The following is a 23,287-nucleotide window of genomic DNA, read 5'->3' on the forward strand; positions in this document are numbered from 1 at the left end:
GGTTACCATTAACGTCTTTTTCTAGTAAAATATCCAAATATGAAACAGATGCGTCAGACTGAGTTAGACTTCGGAAGTATATGTTTCAAAATGCAATGATAAAAGACAAATAAGAACTGATATTTACAAACCAATATATACATTTTCAGTAATTTTGATTCTGTTGTATATTTCAGGATATGTAAACTCAAGGCAATTCGACGTCACGACATTGATCCTCCTTCTACGGTATATGACGAATGTTCCTGCCCCTATCATTGGATTTGACAAGATGCCTATACAAACAGACAGTAGTGTGGGAGCAGACCTTGCCAGAATAAAGCATTACAGGAACCTTGTAGCTCACTCAAGCAATGCAAAACTCTCAGAAACAGACTTTAATGACTACTGGGCAGATATTGAAAGTGTAATTTTTTTTTTAATCTATCACTTAAACAAATTGATATTCACTCATAGAATGTTTGTTTCCATTGTAGCTTAAATTCTCCTGCAAGTTAACACTAACCTCCTACTTTTGTAAACAGGCCATTGGAAGATTAGGAGGAAAGTCACAACTACTTGAGACCAAGACATTAAAGACCTCTTTATTTGAGGAGAAAGACAGAGAGATATTGCTAGAAATAAGACAACTGAGAGCTCAGTTGCAAGAAACTATTCCTCGAAATATCAAAGGTAATCATGAGTGGAATTAAGTTTTTAATGATTTTATTTTGTTCAATGCAAATAAGTAAAGTAATACTTAAAGTGCGAATTTCCATTCCAAGTTAATCATATGAACATATTTGATTCATGTGCATACCTGATATATATATATATATATATATATATATATATATATATATATATATATATATATATATATATATACTTACATTTTCATTTTAGAACAAATTCAAGATATAGTAGAACTATGGTTAGCAGATGACATTATATTTCATGAAACTCGAGCTTCGATAGAAGTTTGTAATTTAATGGACTCCAGAAAATGTGTGTCTGTTGTTGGAAACTCTGGAGCCGGAAAGTCAGCAATTGTGCACCATGTTGCATTATACATGCAAAACAAAGGGCATTGCATTGTGCCTATTAAACTTCCAAATGAAATACTTCAGTATTTCAGTGAAAGCACGGACTAGATCTTTGTTATAGATGATCCTTGTGGCGAGAAGAGCATTGATTTCCATTTAGCAAAAGAATGGAAACGATATGAAGATGATATAATACGTTGTATATCAAAAACGAATAACACACGGTTACTGGTGTCCTGTAGACTTTCAGTAAGTAACATAAACCATTACAAAGACATTGAACTCTTTCAACCTGATCATTGCAAAGAAATAAACCTTAATTCCAAAGAACATTCGTTGACATCACAGGAGAAAAAAGCGATTTACAAATCTCACACAAACGTTGATTGTAAATTCAAAAAAAGTATTCTAAACTTACATGACTGTTTCCCACTGTTGTGCAAGCTCATTTCAACCAAAAAGTCTTTTATGAAAAACTCAAAGCAATTTTTGAAATTTCCCTATCAAACGTATTTTCTGGAACTAGATCTTCTTAGACAGCATCCAACACCTTACGAATATTGCGCTCTAGTATTATGCATCTTCTTCGAAAATGAGCTTCAGCCTTGGCATTTACAGAAAGGGAAAGATGATAAGATTGATAAAATATTTGAGGTCGTCTACGACGAGTGCTGTCTGGATCAAGGTACATCAAGAAAAAGAATAAAACAAGCTTTGGATGGAATGACGAACGTCTTTATTTCAAAAGAAGGTAATTCATATAAATTGTTACATTCTACGTTGACAGAAATCATAGCAAGTCACTTTGCAAAGGAGTCTCCTCATATCTTGATAGAATTTGCCCCTATGTGGATTTTAGACTCCAGGCTCAGAAACCCACGACAAATAATATCCAAAAACGAGAGTAAATACTTTATAATGCTTAATGACCAACACAAGGATGTCTTCTGTGAAAGGATAGTGGATCAGTTTGAAGATAAAATGTATGATATTCTTTTTAATCTTTGCTTTCCAGATGATCAGCTGGAAGCACTTTTATTTCATAAGTTAAAATCAAAGGGAAAGCTAGATTCAATTTTGCACACTCGAAATAGAATTGGAGATAGGGGCTTAGTGGACTATTTCGAAGTTAAAAAGAAGGAAGTGAAACCGCTCGACATTAAGGATTCAGCATCAGTGAATCCACTCGACTTCAAAGATTTGATATCAATACGTTGGTACAAGTGCGATATACCACATTTTTACCAAACGGTAGGCGCGGAATTACTTCTAGAGATAGATGAGACAAGTTTTCTTCACTGGTTAATTGGTGCAGGATGGACTAATTTCTTACTTCTTTCCTTAGATTCTGTTGACGGGAATTTAAAGAACGAGCTATTAGAAAGTAAAAATTCAGCTTTCCTCTTGTCCTTAAGCAGTGGCAATTTAGACATGGTGAAGCTGTGTTTAAAACTACTCAGTCCTGTTTTGAATTCAAACTTTAAATGTTTCCTTTGCAAGCAGTTGTGCGATATTGATAAGCATTTGAACAACAGTTGTCCTTTAGAGGGATTAAACTTTATTACGATACCCTGCATAGAAGGGAAGAAAGCCATTTTGGAGTTTCTTTTCAAAGAGGGGATTTGCACTCGAAATGATGTAAACACCTTTGTTTATTTTAATTATCAATCAATAACACCTTTAACTGCAGCTTGTAAATTGGTCATATTGACATAGTGAACTTATTGATTGAGAATGGTGCAGATGTCAACTTCACGGATAAAAACGGAAACACTCCTCTAGCCGAAAGTTGTTATAATGGGCATGATCAGATAGTGAAAATTTTGCTGGAGAACAATGTAAATTTGGAAGAGAGATGTTGCTTTAACTTCTTTGATTCTCAATACATTGAAGATTATTTTGAGGATGAGTACGAACAAGATGGATGGACAGCACTCTGGTGGGCATGTTATAGAGGTCACTCGTCAATTGTTTCGATTTTGCTTGACAAAGGTGCAAATGTTTATAGTACAAACGCAGCAGGCAAAACGTCTCTCTGGGCTGCGATACAACGTAAGAAATATGATGTGGTTGCTTTACTAAAAGAGAAAGGCATCAAAATCAACGAACAAGATATTCATGGACGAACACCAATATGGTGGGCCTCAAACGTAGGTCAAATAGAAATACTCGAAAAGTTCATCGATCTTAAGGGAAACGTCAATATTTGTGACAATAATGAGATATCTCCGTTATACACAGCGTGTTATAGGAACCATCTTGATTGTGTAAAACTGTTAATAAATCGTGGGGCCGATATTAATACAATGCACTCATTGCATCCTTCACCTCTTATTGGCGCTTGTTGCAACAAAAATAAAGATTTGATTTCTCTACTCATTGGATCAGGTGCCGATGTAAACTATTCATTTAAAGGAATATGTTCTCCACTTTCTATTGCAACGTTGTCCTCTTTTCAAGATGGCATTGATATTTTGATTAATAAGGGTGCTGACATCAACATGATCATTGAAAACGGAAAAACTGTACTCATCCAAACCATTTGGAATCCCACTAACGTTGTGGAAAGACTTCCTTATCTGCTTCATGATCTACAAACAATGGACAATTTTTGGTTTCAATTTCGTCCTGGAGAACCAGATTTACTTAATATAGTCTCAATTTTAGTCAATCAAGGCTCTGATCTGAATGTCCGAGATGATAATGGATTGACGGCACTTATGGGTGTTGTCCAGCTCAGCCAGGAGTGCACAAAACTTCTTTTAGAACATGGAGCTTGCGTTAACACTACGAACAAAGACTCTCGTTCTGCTTTACATTATGCGTGTCTTTTGCAACATCATAAACAGGTTTCCTTACTTATTGATTATGGAGCAGATATTAATGCAAGAGATAAGTTTGGATTCACTCCATTGCATTATGCATGCAAATATTTAGATGAACAGGCACTCGATATCCTTTTGAATAAAGGAGCTGATGTTAATGTGAAGGGCAATGAATGGATGACACCCTTGTTCTATCTTCTACACAACGCTATCTTTGAAGAAAAGAAAAATGAAGATCTTAATGCAAATGTAGATGATGAAAAACACTTGACATCAGACCGCATAACTTCTATCGGGTTAAACTTACTGAAACATGGGGCGAGTGTGAAGTTCTTTCTAATTCTATTTCCATTTGATGAAAATATGTTGAAATATTTCCTTAAAGACGAAAAACTTGTAAAAGCTTTGCTTGAGAAATTTTCGTCAGAAGAAGATGAAGGCTGATTTTGCACATACGATCCATAGAAATCATAGGTACTGTTTGTGACAAGGAGACAGAGTTATTAGACAGTGCGATAATTACACGGACTTTAATGTTACTACACTCATTTGATGTTAAAAATGATTTCTTCTGTTTAAAGAAGGTTTCTATAATTGTGTAGTGTTGTATTTATTGCTTGTTAAAAAAATGAATTTATCTACAAGATTAAAGGTTTCTTGATCGTTTTCAACAATTGAATCGTCTGTAAAATTATTTTCGAGTTATATTCAGGAGCTCCTATAGTTCTGAGGTTCTCAGAACTTTTCAAATGCCCCTCGTATATATTTTATGCATGAGATATGAGTTTCAATCTACAGAAATATTGATATTTAATTGAAGTGCGCGAAATGGTCTTAACTAAATCTATGGAAAATCATCTTAGAAAATTAATAGAGCACCCACCCACCCACCCCACCCCTTGTTAACTTAACTGTTTTCAACCAAATTAAAGTTTAGATATCTTCCCTAAGCAAGGAACGGTAACTCTTGAATTTATCATTTACCAGTATAATAAAAAGTTTTAAAAGGGCTGGGACACAGATTTGAAGCTCATTTTTTCTATAATTTTCTAAATAATGTCATGATTTATGTGTTACTATAGAGCATTTCACACCGAAATATATTAAAAAGGTGTTTAGAAACTAATTTATCTGAAAATTATATAAACGCTATAACTCGCGTCAGTTAAAAATAAAGTTGGAAATTTATTTATTTTGTTTACCAAATAAAGTTACGAACATACTGTGAATTACTCAATTGAAAATGAAGGCGTTATAAAGATCTCAAATTATTATATTATTTATTTTCCTGCCAGGAAAGTAATGCCTCTATTTCAATTCATGCATCATGTGACACCGTCGCTACTTTTAGATTGATAAACAAAAATGGCGTCAAGAAAACGAGGTAGGCCGTTTGGTATACAAATAACTTTTGACATGGATTGATTGATTGTATGTTGTTTTACGTCCCATTCGAGAATTTTTCACTCATATAGAGACGTCACCATATACCGGTGAAGGGCTTCAAATTTTGACCTTTACTCGGCACTTAGGGCCATTGACCAGTGAGGGATCTTTATCGTCCTAACGCCTGCCGTGACACGGGACCTCGGTTTTTAAGGTCTCATCCGAAGGACCCGCAACTTTCACTTCAAAGTGCCGAGTTGCTACCCATTTTTTTTATCGACTTAGGTTAGTCGCTGCCGAGATTCGAACTCACGACCTCTCGTTCACGGAGCGAGCGCTCTACCGACTGAGCTACCGTGAACGGTTCTTTTGACATGGATGACACACGTCTAATGCCTAAGGATACTTAATCTTTTAAAACAACCAGTATTAACCATCTACTTTGTAATGACAGATATTAACCTTTTATTCATAATCGTAGTCAAAATGCAACGTACCTCGTCTTCCATAATTTCCCGCGGACATGCGTGCCTTTATACTGTTTACTCACTTCCTTCATCAATATTCATGAAAAGGGTGAAATTGCAGATCTTGCTTAATTGTTTTGTAATTACAACGATTTCTTTAGTAAAACTTTGTGAAAAGTATTATTTTTTAATTACACATCATGTTTCTCAAATCAAATAATCATTTTGTTTTACATAAAAAAAAAAATGGCGTTTATATAGCGTGTATATCTTTAAAACTACAAATTTCGGGACGCGTTCGATTGACACATATCTTTGCACTTTCTTAACGTAAACTTTATCCATAATACTAAAAAAGTAGAAATGTCGTTGTGTATTTATGAAAAATATGAAAAATATAACCCAGAAAGTTAAGAGTAGAAATGCGAGAAAGCAATACCAACTCATCAGTATTGTCAGTCCGTGCTCAGTGATGTGTGCAGACTAAACAAATTGAACACAAACGGTAAAACGTAAACACTAACAATAACAGAGCTCCTGTCCTGTTTATAAACACAGGTGTTTGACGTGATGTTAGGAAGAATAAAGTTGTCATTTAATTCATAGAATATTCATGTAAGTTCAAATCATTAAATTGAATTTATATTTTGAATAAAATAGCCATTAAAACTGTAAACAATGAAACTGTGTCCAGGCACCTTTAAAAATGAGACTTGATTTTTATGCTCCCGTATCGAAGATTCGGGGATATATAGTTTTTCCCTGTCCGTCCTTCTATTTGTCTGTTTGTCCGCAAAAACTTTAGCCTTGCCCATAACTTTTAATTGGTTGGAGCTATGACTTTCATATTTCACATGTGTATTTCTTGTGACAAAACCTTTCTTTGGGTACCATCATATTTGACCTTTTCACCTTGACTTTGGAGTTTGACCCATGCACTTTTGAAAAATTTTATAAGACTTTAACCTTGGCCATAACTTTTAAACAGTTGGTGCTTGGGGTTTCTACCTTCACATGTATATTCCTTGTGACAAGACCTTCCTTTGAGTACCAACAACTTTGACCTTTTGACCTTGACCTTGGAGTTTGACACACTTTTGAAAAAAATTTAACCTTGGCCATAACTTTTGAACAGTTGGTGCTTGTGGTTTCAATCTTCACATGTGTATTCCTTGTGACAAGACCTTCCTTTGGATACCAACCACTTTGGCCCTTTGACCTTGGAGTTTGACATACTTTTGAAAATCTTTAATCTTTGCCATACTTTTTAAACATTTGGTGCTACGGCTTTCATACTTCACATATACATTCCTTGGGACAAGACTTTCCTTTGGATATCAACAATTCTGGCATTGACCTTGACCTTGGAGTTTGACCTACTTTTAAAAAGCTTGTTAAAATAGAAATTCTATAATAGAAATACTTTTCTTTACTTTAATAAAGCTTTAACCTTGGCCATTACATGTGAACGTTTGGTTCAAGGGCTTTCACATTTCACGAACATGTGTATCACTTTTGACAAGACCTTCCCTTGGGGCCCATTGACCTTGACCTTGACGTTTTACTTACTTTTAAAAAACTTTTACCTTCGCCATAACTTTTGAACAGTTGGAGCTAGGGCTTTCAAAATTCACAGGTATATTCCTCGAGACAAGACCTTTCTCTGGGTACCAACATTTAAATTTTGATCTCTTGAACTGGAGTTTTACTTGCATTTGAGAAACTTTAACCTTTGCCATAAGTTGCCATACGGGGGCATCAGTGTTTCACAAACACGTCTTGCTATCATTATTTTCAAGCCATGCTTCTTGACATGGACCAAGATAACTTTAACTCTTTGAAACGATTTTGTAAAAAGACACAATTTGCTCCATATAAAATTACAAACATAACTGACATATTTAAAGAAAATAGTTTTGCTACCACAACTGAAATTAATCTGAAAGACATCATGAGCTACTTTCAAAGCTTGGTCTATAAAATTGGAAATATGGAATTTAGGTGAAAATGTTGTACAATGTACATTGCTGTGTGCTCATCCAAAAACTGTACCAAAAAATGAAAAAATCGACCAAAAAATCTATATAAAAAATCATTTTCATTACTAAATTTCAAATCAACAAATGTACGTACCACAGCATGTAGTGTTGATTACTTATTGTAAGTAACTTTTGCAGCTTTTAGAATTTCATTTTCACAACAATCCCCATGGTCATTGTTGAATTTTGTAAAGACTGTCCATTTTAGATGCATCTCTCTGACTCTGTGTTACAATACTTATGGACAATAAGCAGAGTAAATGAGTTATGAATTAAATTACTTGTTCCTGATGCAATTCGCCTACCTAGTGTTAAATGCCCCTGAGGTAGTACGGGTTACACTCCTCAAATAGCCTATGACACATTTCAAGGTCAAAAAATTCTCATCGATCTGAAATCGTTATCTTATTCTTTTTTCCCCTAAAATTCGAACTAGGCGTGAAAAGTACAGTTCTGGACATATTCTAACAAGGATGAATGCTTCGATGTATAAATACACTTTGATTTATTCCAAAAATTATTTTTGGTACATTTTTATTACATAATAGTAAGTTTTGGTGTAAAATCTTGTGATGTTTTAGATATTTATGTAAGTACAGGTAACAAAGTTAAAACGCCTTATTTTTATGTCTGTGACATAACATGTTGACATTTATTCTTCGTTGTAGTTTTTTCATCTCTCCATTGAAAGTATAATTATTCTAAACACTTTTTGAAGAGATGCACATTTGATAAAAATCATTACAGTTTTATTGTTTTTATTTAATTACTACGCAGATGAGTATAATCTTTAGTCTTTACAGATGCAGCTATACCAATAATGAATAATTTAAGGTATATGTTTTGGACAATGCGTGACTTTCAATGTTGACTCCGTAGATTGTCTCTAAAACAGACACCTCCTTCAAGAATCCGTTTAATTTCATGTATAAATGAAGCTTCGAATTGGCACATTTCTTAAAATTTATAGCTATATCCATCACATTTTTAATTTTTTCTGCTAATTTTTATGTTTGTAATGTTTAAGGAAGTTACCGACATTTTGCTACAATGTGTGCGAAGCTCTCGTTACTTACCTATACTTGCATTATAGGCCTTATGATGGGTAGTCGAGTTATTATCTTTAATAAACAGTACATGTATATTTATTTACGCATATACATTGTACTGGCTCCTCCACACATCTCATAGGAGAATTTGGCCATACTGCAACAAAAAGTGGGGGGGGGGGGGGGGCGAAGCGGCGTATAAGTAAAAATTTCCATACTAAATTAAGAGCAAAACATTGAACATTGTCGGGGGGAAAAGTACCCACCTCCCCTAACTTTATGTCTGATAATATTTAAAAAATTATGTACTGAAATTGGAATTATGTTTAATTCAAGTAATAATATATAAATAAGAGAGTTTTAAACCGGCAACAATAGAAGTTCGAACAAGTTCAAATAGGGTTGTTAACATATGTACAGAACAGAGCAGATTATATCTAATTTAGAGTCCGGAACAGACATGTATGAAATTATTACAATAATAAGTAAGGAAAAGATATGCAAATGTACATACATATATTATAACAACTGCATCATCCATTGAACAACCAGAATTCCGTAAGCCCCACCACCTATATTTTCTGAGACATAAATCGTGACCTACGATTCGTACGTTTCTGATGATCTTGCCGACGCTTTTTTTTTAATTGAATCACAAAAACCCGATATTCCAGGTATTAATTATATATAGTTACCAAGGGCATTAATCATGTTAATTGGCCTTTTATTTTATTTTCATGAAATTGTAAACAATTGCACATTACTATATCGATATAAATATGAAATATATTTTATCTTGTATGGCGATTTTGCTCTAGATTTGTATCTCTATTATAAAACCTACTTTCGAAAAAAAGTTCTATTTCCCGCGTTCTTTTCTTTCACGTTTACTAAATGATAACCCCCGAGGATGACTTTCGGTCACTCAGGGCACCTGCTATAAACAATATGGCCGCCGATAGAAAGTGAAATTTTCTGATAAGCATCTAAGATTGGATTTAGTTGTCTAAAGATATCTAATATGTAATTGGTGTACCAAAATACATCAAGAAATTGTTCTTCCATAAAAATGTCAGGTGGAGATAAGGGTCAAATCGGTACAGAGTCGCCGCGGCCTCTAAGGAAACGACGAACCCGCATGGCGAACGACAAACGGATCGCGGATGATGAATTCATGGCAGCAGCCATCGGAGACGTGGAATGGCTAAGGCAGAGTCTAAGGGAACAGAAAGGAAAAATTAATTTTGATAAAAATGTAGGTATAATGTCTGTGTGAGTGATTGCAGGAATATCAAGTTTATCTTTGTTTACAACTCGAATTTTCTCGGTCGTTATGTGCTTTTTTGTTTTAAAGTTGTGCATATCCATGATCAACTATTTGTTGATTACAAGAGGGGATAATACTTTTTTTTTCGATTTTTACTATCAAGATTTTTCCTTACTTAAAGACGATATTTATGTGATTCATTGTTTGTTTTTGTTTTGTTTGTTTGTTTGTTTGATTTTTTGTATTAACTATATATGTGTAATCATGAATGAGATTGTGTTGAACAAGTTTGGTTCTCTTAAACCCTTAAACCAAAATATATATTATATGTAGTGTAATGATTGATACTTTATTTGAATATAGAAATATTTTCTTATTCTTAATAAAAAAAAACCTCATTAAAATTTGGTTGATATGTTATTTTAAACTTATTAAAAATGAGCTTTATTTACCTTTAATGAAACTTTGCTTAATATTTTTTCAACAGGTTTTGAAAATATTTTCAAATAGAAAACCAAGGCTTTCAAAAACATTACGTAGAAACAAGTGCAACTTTTACAAAAATGGGAGGTACCTTGTGGAAGCAATTTGAAATAAATATGTTAAAGGAATTTTTCTCTCACGAGTATATTGGGCAGTACATTCATGATTTCAGCTGGGTAAAAGTACCGGGTACCGGAAAATTTTGAAAGGCCTGGAAAACATATGTCAATATGTTTTTAAATGTTAAGTGTAGATCTGTCTTACTAATTGAGTTCAATACATGTTAATCAGATAAGCAGTTTTTTTGTTTTGAGAAATAAAGTCAGTTTATTGGTTCATTTCACAATGTTATCTTATATACAGTTAACCTTTGGAGTTTTAAATATTGTGTATACCTCTTGTATGTTGTAAAACAAAACAAGTCATACAATGTTTAAATGACAATGTTTGCCACATGGTAAACAGGCAAAGGATTCCTAAATACTCTATTACTCTAGTTGAATACTTATCTTTTAAGAAGTAATGAACAGATTATTATCAAATATTATACTTGATAGTTTAAAGCTACAACAAGAGACAATAATATTTAGATGATATTTATTGCAAACTTGGATAATGCATTCACTATAACTTTCCAGATTCCATGTGAAGAAATCTTTTTGCAGATACATGTATATACAATATAATTACATGTATATGTTTTTTTTTGTAATTTAGTCTTGTTATGATTATGATCATATATGTCATTGAAGTGACATAAAATTTTGCAGAATTTCTGCTGTTCCTATTGGATTCTGAAGATATAATTAATATCTAACATCTAAGGTTTAAATTAAAAACAAACAAACAAACAAACAGTAACTAAAGATGTTAAAATATATAAAGAATTTGAAAAAAAAAATATTTTATTGCATCAAACTTTTCCAATTTATATGATGGTTGTAATAAATTTAAAGCTATTAGGTCAATTCAACTTAATTAGTAGATTATCATCCAGGGTCACCAAAATATATGGGGTGGGTGGGAGGATTTTATTTTTTATTTATCAGTTTTTTTGTGTCCGAATTTGACAGTAATTCTCACCATCTGAAAGTCAGGTTGGGGTGGCCTGTTGTCAAATTTCCGCTCACAAAATCATTGTAGAAATCGATGATTGTTTTTTCATCACTAAAATTTGTAGCATACCAACCCCTTCTTTCGTTCACGCCTGTCACAACACGAGAAAATAATAAAGACATGCATTTCTCTTTCTTAACTTTTGGTTCTTGATGTTTCTAAACCGGAAATACTTTTGGAAATATAAATACCGGAATCGAACATAAAAAATTTCCAGAAAATATAATTCTTGCAAAAATAAAAAAAATTGGGGCGGGCCAATTTCTGAGGGGCGGGCGGGGATGATAATCTATCAATTAAGTTGAATTGGCCATATCTGATAATCAAAAATTTAAAATCTATACTTTTCTGTGGATAAATAATGTGTAAGTACATTTAGAGTTGTTGAAATTTTGTCACACTTTTTTCCAATATATTCTTACAACATGTGAACCAGCATAGTTTGTTTGCAACAATTGTATAGCTAAAGATTTTTTTTTTCATTTGAAATAGGGTTTGTCAGCAATACACCTGGCTGCTATCCATGGTAGACTGGACTGTCTGAAACTTCTAATAGAGAAATACAAGGTAAACATTAACCTGCCCAGTACAACAGGGTGGAGGCCTATACACCTGTGTATCAGTAATCAGACAGGGAAGAGAGCTCTACAGTGTCTACAGTACCTAATCAACAAGAATGCTGATCCTTCTGTGTAAGTGTTCACCAACTCAGTCGTCAGACCTTTCTAGTTCTATTAATTTGGCACATTGCTGCCAGTCGTAACTACTCAGCCATTTATGAAACCGCAAATAACTGCAAATAAATGATTATGCAAAAAGGATTGTATTGCTACTGGTAAAGGGGGAAGTAAGCCTTACATTCTAATGTTTTTAAGAATTTAGCCATATATCTGTTAAGGAATTAATTATTTTAATTTAATTTGAATATAAATATATTATTGTTACTTATATCCTGGTATGGATTAAAAATGTTCTATACAATAGAAATCTTTAAAACATTTTTGATTTTTAGAAATTTTAAAAAAAGTTTTAAAATATCAAATATACTGTATTTGTTCCTTATATTTTAGCACATTGAAATTAAATTGAATTGCAGTTAAAGTAGCACAGTCATAAAATAGTGCTGTAGATTATTTAGAAGAGCAACAAAGACAGCATGTAAAGATTGTTTATCATGCAGAATAAAGCTAACAGTAGTTCTTAACCTTTAACTGATTTGATATTTTCAGTCCAAACAATGATGGAATTACACCAGTACATCAGGCAGCTTCAGAGGGCCATGTTCAATGTCTGAAACTCCTTATAGAAATTGGAGCTAAAATTGATGGAAAAGACATTCGAGGTCACACCCCACTAGATCTTGCCAAACTCTGGGGGCACAAGAAATGTGCCAGGTGAAAAATTTGAACTTTTTCTAAAAAAAAAATATATATATATTCTGGATTTTATATTTTGTACTCTGTTGACAAACTTAATATCCATGAGCTAGTACAATGAGGCTACCATAAAATTTTACTTGTAATAATCACCATATACTTGACTAATGCATCTTTTTTTGACAAAGGAGTCCCAGATAAATGTATTTTATTTCTTATTCAGTTTGTTATACTGACTGTCTATGCAAATTTCTGTTGACAGTCAGTAAAAAACCTAGTAAATAGTTTGTTTTGTTGAGGACCTAAAAGGTTTAGTATTTAAATATATATAAGAAAGAAATACTATTTAAAAGATGTTTTAGACCATGATGTCTTCTAAATTTTGCTATTTGCCATCTGAAGAAATTAAGACACCAAACATGTGATGCATTTTGTCCAAAGAAGATTATAATTTTTTCCAAGAAATGTAGAATAATCAAACTAATCAGAAGTTCAGAACTGGTAATTGTCTTGAAATATAAGAAATATTGGGGCTCCTGTTCAAAATCTGAAAAGTTTTGAAGACAATTGCAAAAAAGATTTGCTCTCATTAATGTTTTCTTGCCATTCCTTAAACAACAGGGAGGAGAGCTTGATGCATTTTGAAAACATTTAAATTCATAGGAAAGCAATCACTGAAAATAATTCTGTGCACAACAACTATTTTTCTCATAACTATTTTTAGCCAATAAATCTGTTTTTACTCCATTTTGAATTTCATATTTTCTTGACTGGCCCTGTTATTGTTAATTCATTATTTTAGTTTTTTCAGTACAGAGTAATATTTTTTTCTATTTCACACTAAAATGAAAAAAAATAATGAAAATAAAACAGCAGTACAAATAAAACTATTTACAGAATCCATAGAATTATAATGAAGTTACTTTTTATGAATTTTGTAGAATACTTGCTGCTGAGCTGTGGCACCAGGACAAGGATAATGTAGCTAAAGAGCTGGGGCAACTGAAGAAACTGAAGATGCAGCAGGTCCTTAAAGAAATGGAAGAACAGGGAGAATTTAAGGCAGCCCAGGAATACTACGGAGAGAAAGCCTATCAGGAATGGATGCAGGTAATATACACACCTGTAACAGGTAGGTCAATATACACACGTGTAACAGGCAGATCAATATACACACCTGTAACAGACAGGTAAATATACACACCTGTAACAGGCAGGTAAATATACACACCTGTAACAGGTAGGTCAACATACACACCTGTAACAGACAGGAAAATATACACACCTGTAACAGGCAGGTAAATATACACACCTGTAACAGGCAAGTAAATATACACACCTGTAACAGACAGGAAAATATACACACCTGTAACAGACAGGAAAATACACACACCTGTAACAGGCAGGTAAATATACACACCTGTAACAGACAGATCAATATACACACCTGTAACAGACAGGAAAATATACACACCTGTAACAGGCAGGTAAATATACACACCTATAACAGACAAGTAAATATACACACCTGCAACAGACAAATCAATATATGCACCTGTAACATGCAGGTCAATAAAACACCTGTAACAGGCAGTTCAGTATACACACCTGTAACAGGTAGGTCAATATACACACCTATAACAGGCAGGTAAATATATGCACCTGTAACAGGCAAGTAAATATACACACCTATAACAGGCAGGTCAATATATACACCTGTAACAGGCAGGTCAATATACACACCTGTAACAGGCAGTCAATAAAAACACCTGTAACAGGCAGCTCAGTATACACACCAGGTAGGTCAACATACACACCTGTTACAGGTTAAAAATTTGATATCAAATCTGTTTGTACTACTTAAGAATAACACTTGCATCTAATTAGTTCCCAATAAGGGCATTTTTACCAATGGTGGGATTTTTGAAGGTTGGTGATAAGCACACAAGATTAACCTATTGATCAAAAAAAAAAAGCTGTATGCACAGTATGCACCAACTAATACTTTAGAAATTTACTGGATTTGATTAACTTTTTTTGTAACAGGGTCCTGTACCCTCTCTACTGGGAATTTTTGAATTGAAAAAAATTGGCAAAATTTAGAAATATTGATGACTTATACATGTATTATGTTTTACTGTAGAATAAAGAAATCAGATTGTAAGCTTATCCTTCATAAATTTATGTACAATTATTATCTCAAAATTCAAGAAAAAAATTTCTTCTGCTTGTCATTTGGGATTTTTTACCTTAATTTTAAGGCAGAAGAGATGGATTGCCACTGGGTTCTTTTACTGATTCTGCATGCAGTGGATATTAAGCCCTGTTTAACCAAATTTTCCAGTTCATGTATTGCAATGTTGTCCTTAAGACCCAGGGGCTAGGGAATTTCCCCATCTATAATGACATAATCCCCTGGTTATTCTGTTATTCCTCCTCATCCCCCCATAGGGGAGGAACGCGAGACCCCTTTTACTTTTTTAATGTCCTCTGTTATTTCAATTCTTAAAGATAACCCTGATTATATATCAAACAATTGACAAAATTATTTTCCAATAGAAATTTTAATGATTTTAGCCATATACCTGTATTGATTCATGTGTATGTAACAGAAAAGCTTGTGCTGATTGTAAAAATCTGCCTCATATTGTAGAAAAAGGGCCTGGTACAATCTCCAACTGAAGGTAACAAGGAAGAAACAGCAAAGTTAGATGCAAATCAAAAAGCGAAAGCTGGTGAATCTTTGATGAAGCCCAACAGCAAAGTACAGCAACCAAGCGGCAAAAAGAGTGGCAGTGAAAGGAGTAACATCCACGTAGCTTTCCGTGACGACAGAACGCCATCACCTCAAAGTTCTAGAAAGCAGACAGATGTTTCAGATGAACATGGTAAAGAGGATGCTGATAAAGAAAACCAGGTCAGCTCAGCCAGAGCAAAACCAAAGTTTCATACTTTTGTCAACCCAGAGTCCTGGAGGCTTGCCCTTCATCCTCCAAAAACAGAGTATATTACCGATTTGAAGGATGAATATCCGAGAGATGAGTACACCATGATGCCTAGAACGAAATCTGCTCACAAGTATTTTGATGGGAAATTTGCCTGCGTAGAAGATATCACAGAGAGTAGTTTGAAAAATAAGAAACTGAAAAAAGATGTGCGCAAGCCAAATTTACCCAGAGAGGTCATCAGACAGGGGCTTTCAAAAGATCCAACTCTTGACCAGCGTCCAGTTTTATTTAAACCTATTCACATGTTTGATGTCACCATGAAGAAGAAATACGGGGATTCTGTAAAAGGAAAGAGCGAAGTGTCCCTACATCTGTGTGATGATGTTTCTTCGATTGTATATCGGAACAGTCTCCAGAGAGCTAACACTATTGACGTAGTCTCGCCCCGATCCGTCACATCCGATTGGCTGAGTGCCAGGTTTCCCAGGGACAAAGTTATAAATACCCTTAAAAATATGAAAAATCCCACAATGTTCCCTAATATACGAGGAGAGGAATACGACATAAATTATGGGGATATTGCCACTTTTAATTAAGTCCAGGCTAGATATTTATTTCCAAGATGATTAGTCATTTTGCTAGCATCTGTAATCTATGTGTTACCAATGTAAGGAGTACTTGTTTTACTCTTGTGTTAACTGATGATTCTTGAACAATTTATTGATTTATAAATTAGTGTTACAGTCAGTAATGTCTAAATTCTACCTGTTATTAATGTGTCAAGAAAGTTATTGTTGACCAGTTTGCTTGAAAGTGAATGAAGAAGTAGAAAAGCTTTTTGTATTATGCCTTTTTATGTACTGCTGCTATTTGTTGTTGTGTGTATTATCAAAGTTAATTTGGAAAGAGTTCTGTTCACTTGACAGAGAGTAAGACTTAAAGATATGAACAAAGCTCATAGAATTGATCTTTGGTCAGACAGACCTTTACTTCATTGGCTCGATCCTTACTGGACTCTTATGACTCTAGGCAATATGTTTTATGATTATTTTCATCAGCTATCCAACATCAATCTTACAAACAATACCTGGATATTCATTCCAGGCAGACAAATTATTTTATTCCAATTGTTTTCAAGTTTTAAAACTTCTATTGTCATTACAGTTATTTTGTTATTTTTCTTTTGAAAAGATTCATATATTTTTGTATTTTGCATCCATTTAAAGAAAGTATAGATAAGACATGATTCAAGGAGAATTGTATGAATACACAATTAAACTTTTGTTTAAGCATTGAAATTCTATATTTATAGTACCTTGTTCTTTGAAGCATTTTACATATAAGAGATATAGTTTTATGTATATTTTTGGAGTATTTTTTTTTTGTAGATTTTATCATGTTACAGTAATGTTAAACATGTCTGCTGCTTGTTTCATGTTATTTGTCAATATACTGCTGACACATTTTACTGTGTGGTTCCCATTCCTTTACACACATTGCATGTCTTTGATATATGTATATATGCTTTATCTACTCTTTCTTAAGTGCAATTAAAAAGAAGTAAAGCTTATTTGTTTTCTAATTTCTAGAATTATTAAACAATCAGCTGATGCCTTTTCAGATAGGGGCAATTTCCCATTATATTTTACCTTGTCTGCAGTTACAATGATGTGTCTTACTATCACAATTAATAGCCAAATACTATGAATAGCAGCTGTTGTTGATAAAGGACCTACCTCAGTCATGTGAATGCCCCTAAATCTCTCTCAAAACCAAATATATATATATATGCTGAATAATTTGATAAGGTATAACTATTATATATTAAACCACATTACTTTGTATGTACCAGAAGAGCTTCTCGTTGCTTTTTTTTTTAATTTTGCATTCCCCTTCACTGGAATTCCAAGATGAGGCTCTGATTATTTATAGCAGGATAAAAAAAGAATGTTTCATCAGATTAATTAGCTCACAAACTATTGAACAACATATGGAATGATATGGATGCTGGTAGAGTTTAGATAACTGATATGAGGTACCCCAACTATTTTGTATAATTTGAGAGGACTTAAGAAAATTGTAAAGGACATTACTTACCTGGCCTTTGGGCTAAAGATACAAGTACATAATGTCTTGCCAGGAATCAACTTGAATTGTACGGTCCAGAATATCAGATAGGTATACCAATTAACTACATGATTACCAACAGATATATAAACATTGTATGTACAACCTTTATTAATGAACCGAACCAGGATAAAAACGTTACATTGTAATACAATATCATAGCAAAAGACAACATAAAGTAATCCTCTTGTCTATTTGGAACTTGTCCCGGTAAATGTTCCATTTATAGTACCCTCCTCTCGGTTAATTTTGTATGTTGTAGACGAGTCGTAGAGGCTAATGCAGCAGCTGCACATGTTTTGAAATTCCCGCTGAAATTTTGTGTTGAAGAACCCGTATATAACGGGATTTTGACTCGTGTTGGCTGAGGCCAAGATGATGGTGATTGTGAATTGGGTGGATGTTATTTGTTTGAGATAGACTGCAAGAAAACTAACCACGAAAAACGGTAACCACATCACAACAAAAATACAAACGATTGCTATGAACATCTTTGTGAGGCGTACTTGTTTTTCTGCCCGCTTGTCCGATCGAACACTCCTTGTGCGAAAAGAGGCCGATTTCATGACTCTAAAAATTTTGACATAATTGAACGAAATGACAACGAGAGGGAGAATAAAAAATAAACACACCATGCATCCGAGATAAACATTGACGTGGAAAGATTCTGGCCATGATAAACCACAGAATGTGTTTGTTACATTGTTGATTCTGAGGGTCATCTCCGTTTGAGCAATGGCGACCGGAACTGGATAAACGACAGACAATATCCATATGATGACAATTAGGACTATAGAAACATTAAGTGTAATTCTTTTGTCTGGACGAGCGCAGACATAATTGTGTCTCTCTATGCTGATTATCATCATGGTCAAAATAGAACTGGTCCCACACACAAATTGAATGTATGTCACCATCTTACAAATTGCGTGACCAAACACCCACTGATGGGTAATGCGAGTTATACAGATAAATGGAATCCAAGCTGCAAACAGCAAATCAGCAACAGCGAGATTCACGATGAAATAATTTGTTGGCCGTCGCATCTTCTTATTTCTAAAAACCGCCAACACCACCTAAATTAAATAAAATCATTTTTCATAAGTGTGTTCGATGACATTTTCGTAAGTTTAATCCCTATAGAAATATATGAAAATTACCATTGTGTTGCCAACCACTGCCATAATGAGGATGATGATGAGAATTGTCGCCTCTATTCCGGATTGACCTAAATTAAATAAACAGACAATCTGAAACAACATATGATTAGAGTTTCAAACGTTTAATAATACATATTCCTAAAAGATGGCCGTAAATTTTTATATAAAACTTGCATTATATATAACAAAATAAAATATAGATATATGAATCGTTCCGGAGATGTAACCGTATATTTACATTTTTTTTAATTGTTAAAAACCTGTACATTTGTTTGAAAAAAAACTTTGTTAAACGCATGTATTCGTTTTTAGTGTGTTTGTTTTTAAATGAGTGTTGCTGAATTGATATATATCTATTGTTAAATGGGTCTAAATCCTCAATCAATCGATCTTGTAGGAACTGGAGGCTAGAATTTGTCTTTAAGATCCATTAAGATAATTTTCTCCCTGAATCTAGAAGTTGAATGAACATTAGTAAAACTCGTCTACCCCTGGAATCCTTGATGTGTATGCTTAACAATCACAACAGATAACCGTCATTCTTGAAAAGTAAAAAATTAAATACTATATATATATTTCCATATGCATACGTACATGTCAAATTGTTTGCCCCTCCCCCATGCACCTTTCAATGGCTGATAATTGAATTATTAGCAGAACTTTGATATAGTTCAGACATCATTACCAGAGCAGAAGTAACATAAACAGATCTTATAGAACTGTCATTCAAAACAAGAGTTGAAAAGCGGAAAGTACATGGAATTATGAGCAAAGTTAATTATATTACTCTTAATAAAAGTCGCTAATACTAAAAACTATAAAGAAAATGGAAATCTAAGACGAATTATATGCCTAAAATTATAAGACTTATGCGCTTTAAATGTATTGAGAAAATGTCGCAGCAGCGGCCCTTCACTCTAAAGGAAGAAGAAGAACTGTTCAATATGTTTCCAAAGGAATTAACTACTCCATTATCCAATGGTTGATATTTTTTATCTGTTAATATTTTCAAATGTGTAGAAATTCATTGTATCTTAAGTGTGTAGGTTTGATATGTCCTTAAAGTCGAGACTTGTACTGGGTCAGAATTGCGTGATTCTTTAAAGTGATAGATTTTGAGAAGTGTCAAACTTTCCCTAATCCCTTTGTTTTACGCGATGAATTTATAATCCTATCATAAAGAGAGTATGACAAAGTCGTGTTAAAGATCCAACCCCCACCTCCAATCCCCACCCCGTAAGTCAATTTTTATTATCGTCCTCTTTTCAAACTTCTAGATGCGTACCTGGTTAAAAATGACTAGAATCAAGAGATTTCTCTATTCTTACATTGCAATTACTTGTGATAAGTAACAATTTCTACAGTTTCTGAGCTACCAACCGAATGTTCGGTCTTATCTTCCAGTAGTCAATGTTGGTGAATTTATAATGTCCTCCCCCAACCCCCCAAAAAATTATATTTTAAAAATATACATGCATGCAGTTTTAACTCATGTTGTATAATTTCCAACAAGACTAGTGATGTACACTTTTCATTTTTTTTTTATTATGCGTTTCCTTTGGTGAAATATCTGGTTGAAATACATGTATACATTGTAAGCTGCTTTATCTATTGACAACAGCCATGCATTGATTAGCTTTTATTCATGATGTACCTCCGTTCTTCCTTCTGAAAGATCTCTGTGTATTTGAAATCTCCGATTGCACTTAATATTTACAATCAGATACCAAGATTTCTGTAAGTGAAAATGGGCAGACAAGAAGATTCACTCTTTCTGTGTAAACAATTACAAAATGGCTTGTATCAAAGAGGAATCATGAAAGTGCAAACGGTAGAAACCGAGGGGCCAAATGATCATGTTATAATTAAATTCTCTTTAGGATTGAAATACGTTAGCTGGATTTCAATAAAACAACATACTAAGAAAACATAAAAAGAACTTTCATACGATTTTAATATTGCAGTTATATTGGAGAAAATGTCTGCAAGATATGAAACAGAACACCGTATTTACTTGGTGAATTAACCCCCCTTTTTCGATTTTTTTTTTCGTATAGGCCTAAATCAATATACGTAGTATTTGGTCCCAATATAAGTGAAAGGTTCTCCAGGGGACGTTAAGCAAAAAAAAAAAAAAAAAACAACAACAACAACAACCAAACAAACAAAACAAAATAACAAAACAAAAAAAACTAAACAAAACAAAAAAAAAACAACAAAAAATAAAAAAATAAGAAACAAAACACACACACACACACACACACACAACAGCAACAAACAAACAAAACAAAGTATTTACAACAAAGAATACTGTAAAAATCACAACCTTTAGTTCAACTGTTTTGCACTTTATAACCACTGATTGATTGATTGATTGATTGATTGATTAAATAGAGCCGTGGTGTTATGAGACATTATAAAGTTTGAAATTATTAGGCGACAGATGATATCAGGGTAATATATAGTGCTAAATTTGACTCATTGTTGTAAAATAACGTGGACTGTACAAGCACTGGTGAGGTACTTATAACAGGAAAGCCGTGGACTCTTCGTCATTGATATTATATGCAATAGTGACTATAACTTTTGGACGGTTAAGTCGTTCATTCTGATCCTTTTTCTTCATTTATTGCTATTATGACGTCCGTATAATGAAATCATTGTAGTAAACAAATGTATCCCATACTTAATAATCATAGGTAAACAAATTTTAACTTTAAAATTCATTTATTTTATTTTATTTTATCATAATCATTACCATCATCATTTTTATACGTCTATTTTGTCCTTTCTTTTTACTATTCACTTAATGAAAATATGCTAAAAAAAAAAAAACCCAAACACAAAATAAATGTATTAAATCAGTAATTCCTATGAAAAAATAAAAATTTGTGTACAAGATGAAACAATACAATATCATTTAATAAAAAAATCTTGATTTATAAGATAATTTGGAAAACTAAACGTTACAAAAAAGACAAGTTACTAAAAGAAATAGAGTAATTACTAAGTTTCTTACCTGACCAAGTTTGGTTGAATTCCGAAAAAAAGGTAAAAACAGATTCATTGGTCTCCGGATCCTTGAAAGCGTAACCCATGTTAAGTGATTATTTCGTGTCAAAAACCTTTCTCTTTCGAAAATATTCGAACTTCACCAAAATGCTTCAAGAATTGAACGTTGTGTCGGACGCGTCATATTTTCTGCGACTAGCCGTTCGCTATTGGTAAAGCGGTAATTGGGATATAACGCTATACGAGTGCAAGCTAATCACATTTCGATCAAATAATCTATTGATTTTAGAGTATGAATGTATTACAAATACTGGCTAAGGCTTTGTCACTTTAGCTAATAAAATAAAGGTTTATGACATTGATATGAAATCCTAAAGTCATATGTATGCTTAGTGTAAATAAATCTTCTTTCATGTTCTGATGGATTATTATTCAGGGAATTACTTCTCATCCATTTCTCAGTGTGACATTTTTTCCCATGTCTTTTCTAATTTATTTTTTGTAAATTATTTTTTTTATGCAAATCTCTCTCTCGATCCCTCTTTTAAAATTACCCACCTCCAACACACACACAATAGGGGTTTCGGCCCTTTGGCAGTTTTCCTTTTACTAGTCGTATAATACGAACATTTTGTAGGACATGTTTCATGACTGATTTTGACGACCCCACCCCTCTTCCTTAAAAATACCATTAAGTGAAATACAGGCCCGTAGTGCGCTGGGGGGGGGGTCTTTGGGGATACGTTTCATACTTTGTCCGGTTGCCCCTTCTCTCTCTCTCTTTTTACATGGTAGTATGTGGATAGCCTCTCACATTATTGAGCTGAAAATTTTTACCCCACCCTCCCAGCTTACGATTAAAATAAAATGAGGTTTTGTGAAACAGTTTATTTCTTGGGGGAGGGGGTCAAAGTTTTTATTTTATGTGGCTTGTACCCCACTTTGAAAACAAGAGGCTCATGGGCCACAGCGCTCACCTGAGTAACTTTGGCCTTGCTGTTTTTCAC

General features: G+C 33.5%; 2 protein-coding genes across 2 annotated transcripts; one reads left to right on the forward strand and one right to left on the reverse strand.

Annotated features, from left to right (window-relative positions):
* Positions 1-9,788: 9,788 nt before the first annotated feature.
* On the forward strand, positions 9,789-16,622 carry LOC133181266 (ankyrin repeat domain-containing protein 53-like). Its single transcript, XM_061315797.1, has 5 exons — positions 9,789-10,046; positions 12,150-12,349; positions 12,887-13,051; positions 13,975-14,143; positions 15,687-16,622. The coding sequence occupies exons 1-5, from the start codon at positions 9,861-9,863 to the stop codon at positions 16,575-16,577; spliced, it is 1,611 nt and encodes a 536-aa protein (XP_061171781.1). The 5' UTR covers positions 9,789-9,860; the 3' UTR covers positions 16,578-16,622.
* Positions 16,623-18,297: 1,675 nt separating this feature from the next.
* Positions 18,298-22,366, reverse strand: LOC133180937 (somatostatin receptor type 4-like). Its single transcript, XM_061315403.1, has 3 exons — positions 22,288-22,366; positions 19,269-19,336; positions 18,298-19,184 (listed from the first exon to the last, which is right to left on the reverse strand). The coding sequence occupies exons 1-3, from the start codon at positions 22,364-22,366 to the stop codon at positions 18,300-18,302; spliced, it is 1,032 nt and encodes a 343-aa protein (XP_061171387.1). The 3' UTR covers positions 18,298-18,299.
* Positions 22,367-23,287: the final 921 nt, after the last annotated feature.

The sequence above is a fragment of the Saccostrea echinata genome, unplaced genomic scaffold, assembly GCF_033153115.1.
Source record: "Saccostrea echinata isolate AGI-Se365-2 ecotype Australia unplaced genomic scaffold, CSIRO_AGI_Sech_v1 ptg000008l, whole genome shotgun sequence".
Classification (NCBI taxonomy): Eukaryota; Metazoa; Mollusca; class Bivalvia; order Ostreida; family Ostreidae; genus Saccostrea; species Saccostrea echinata.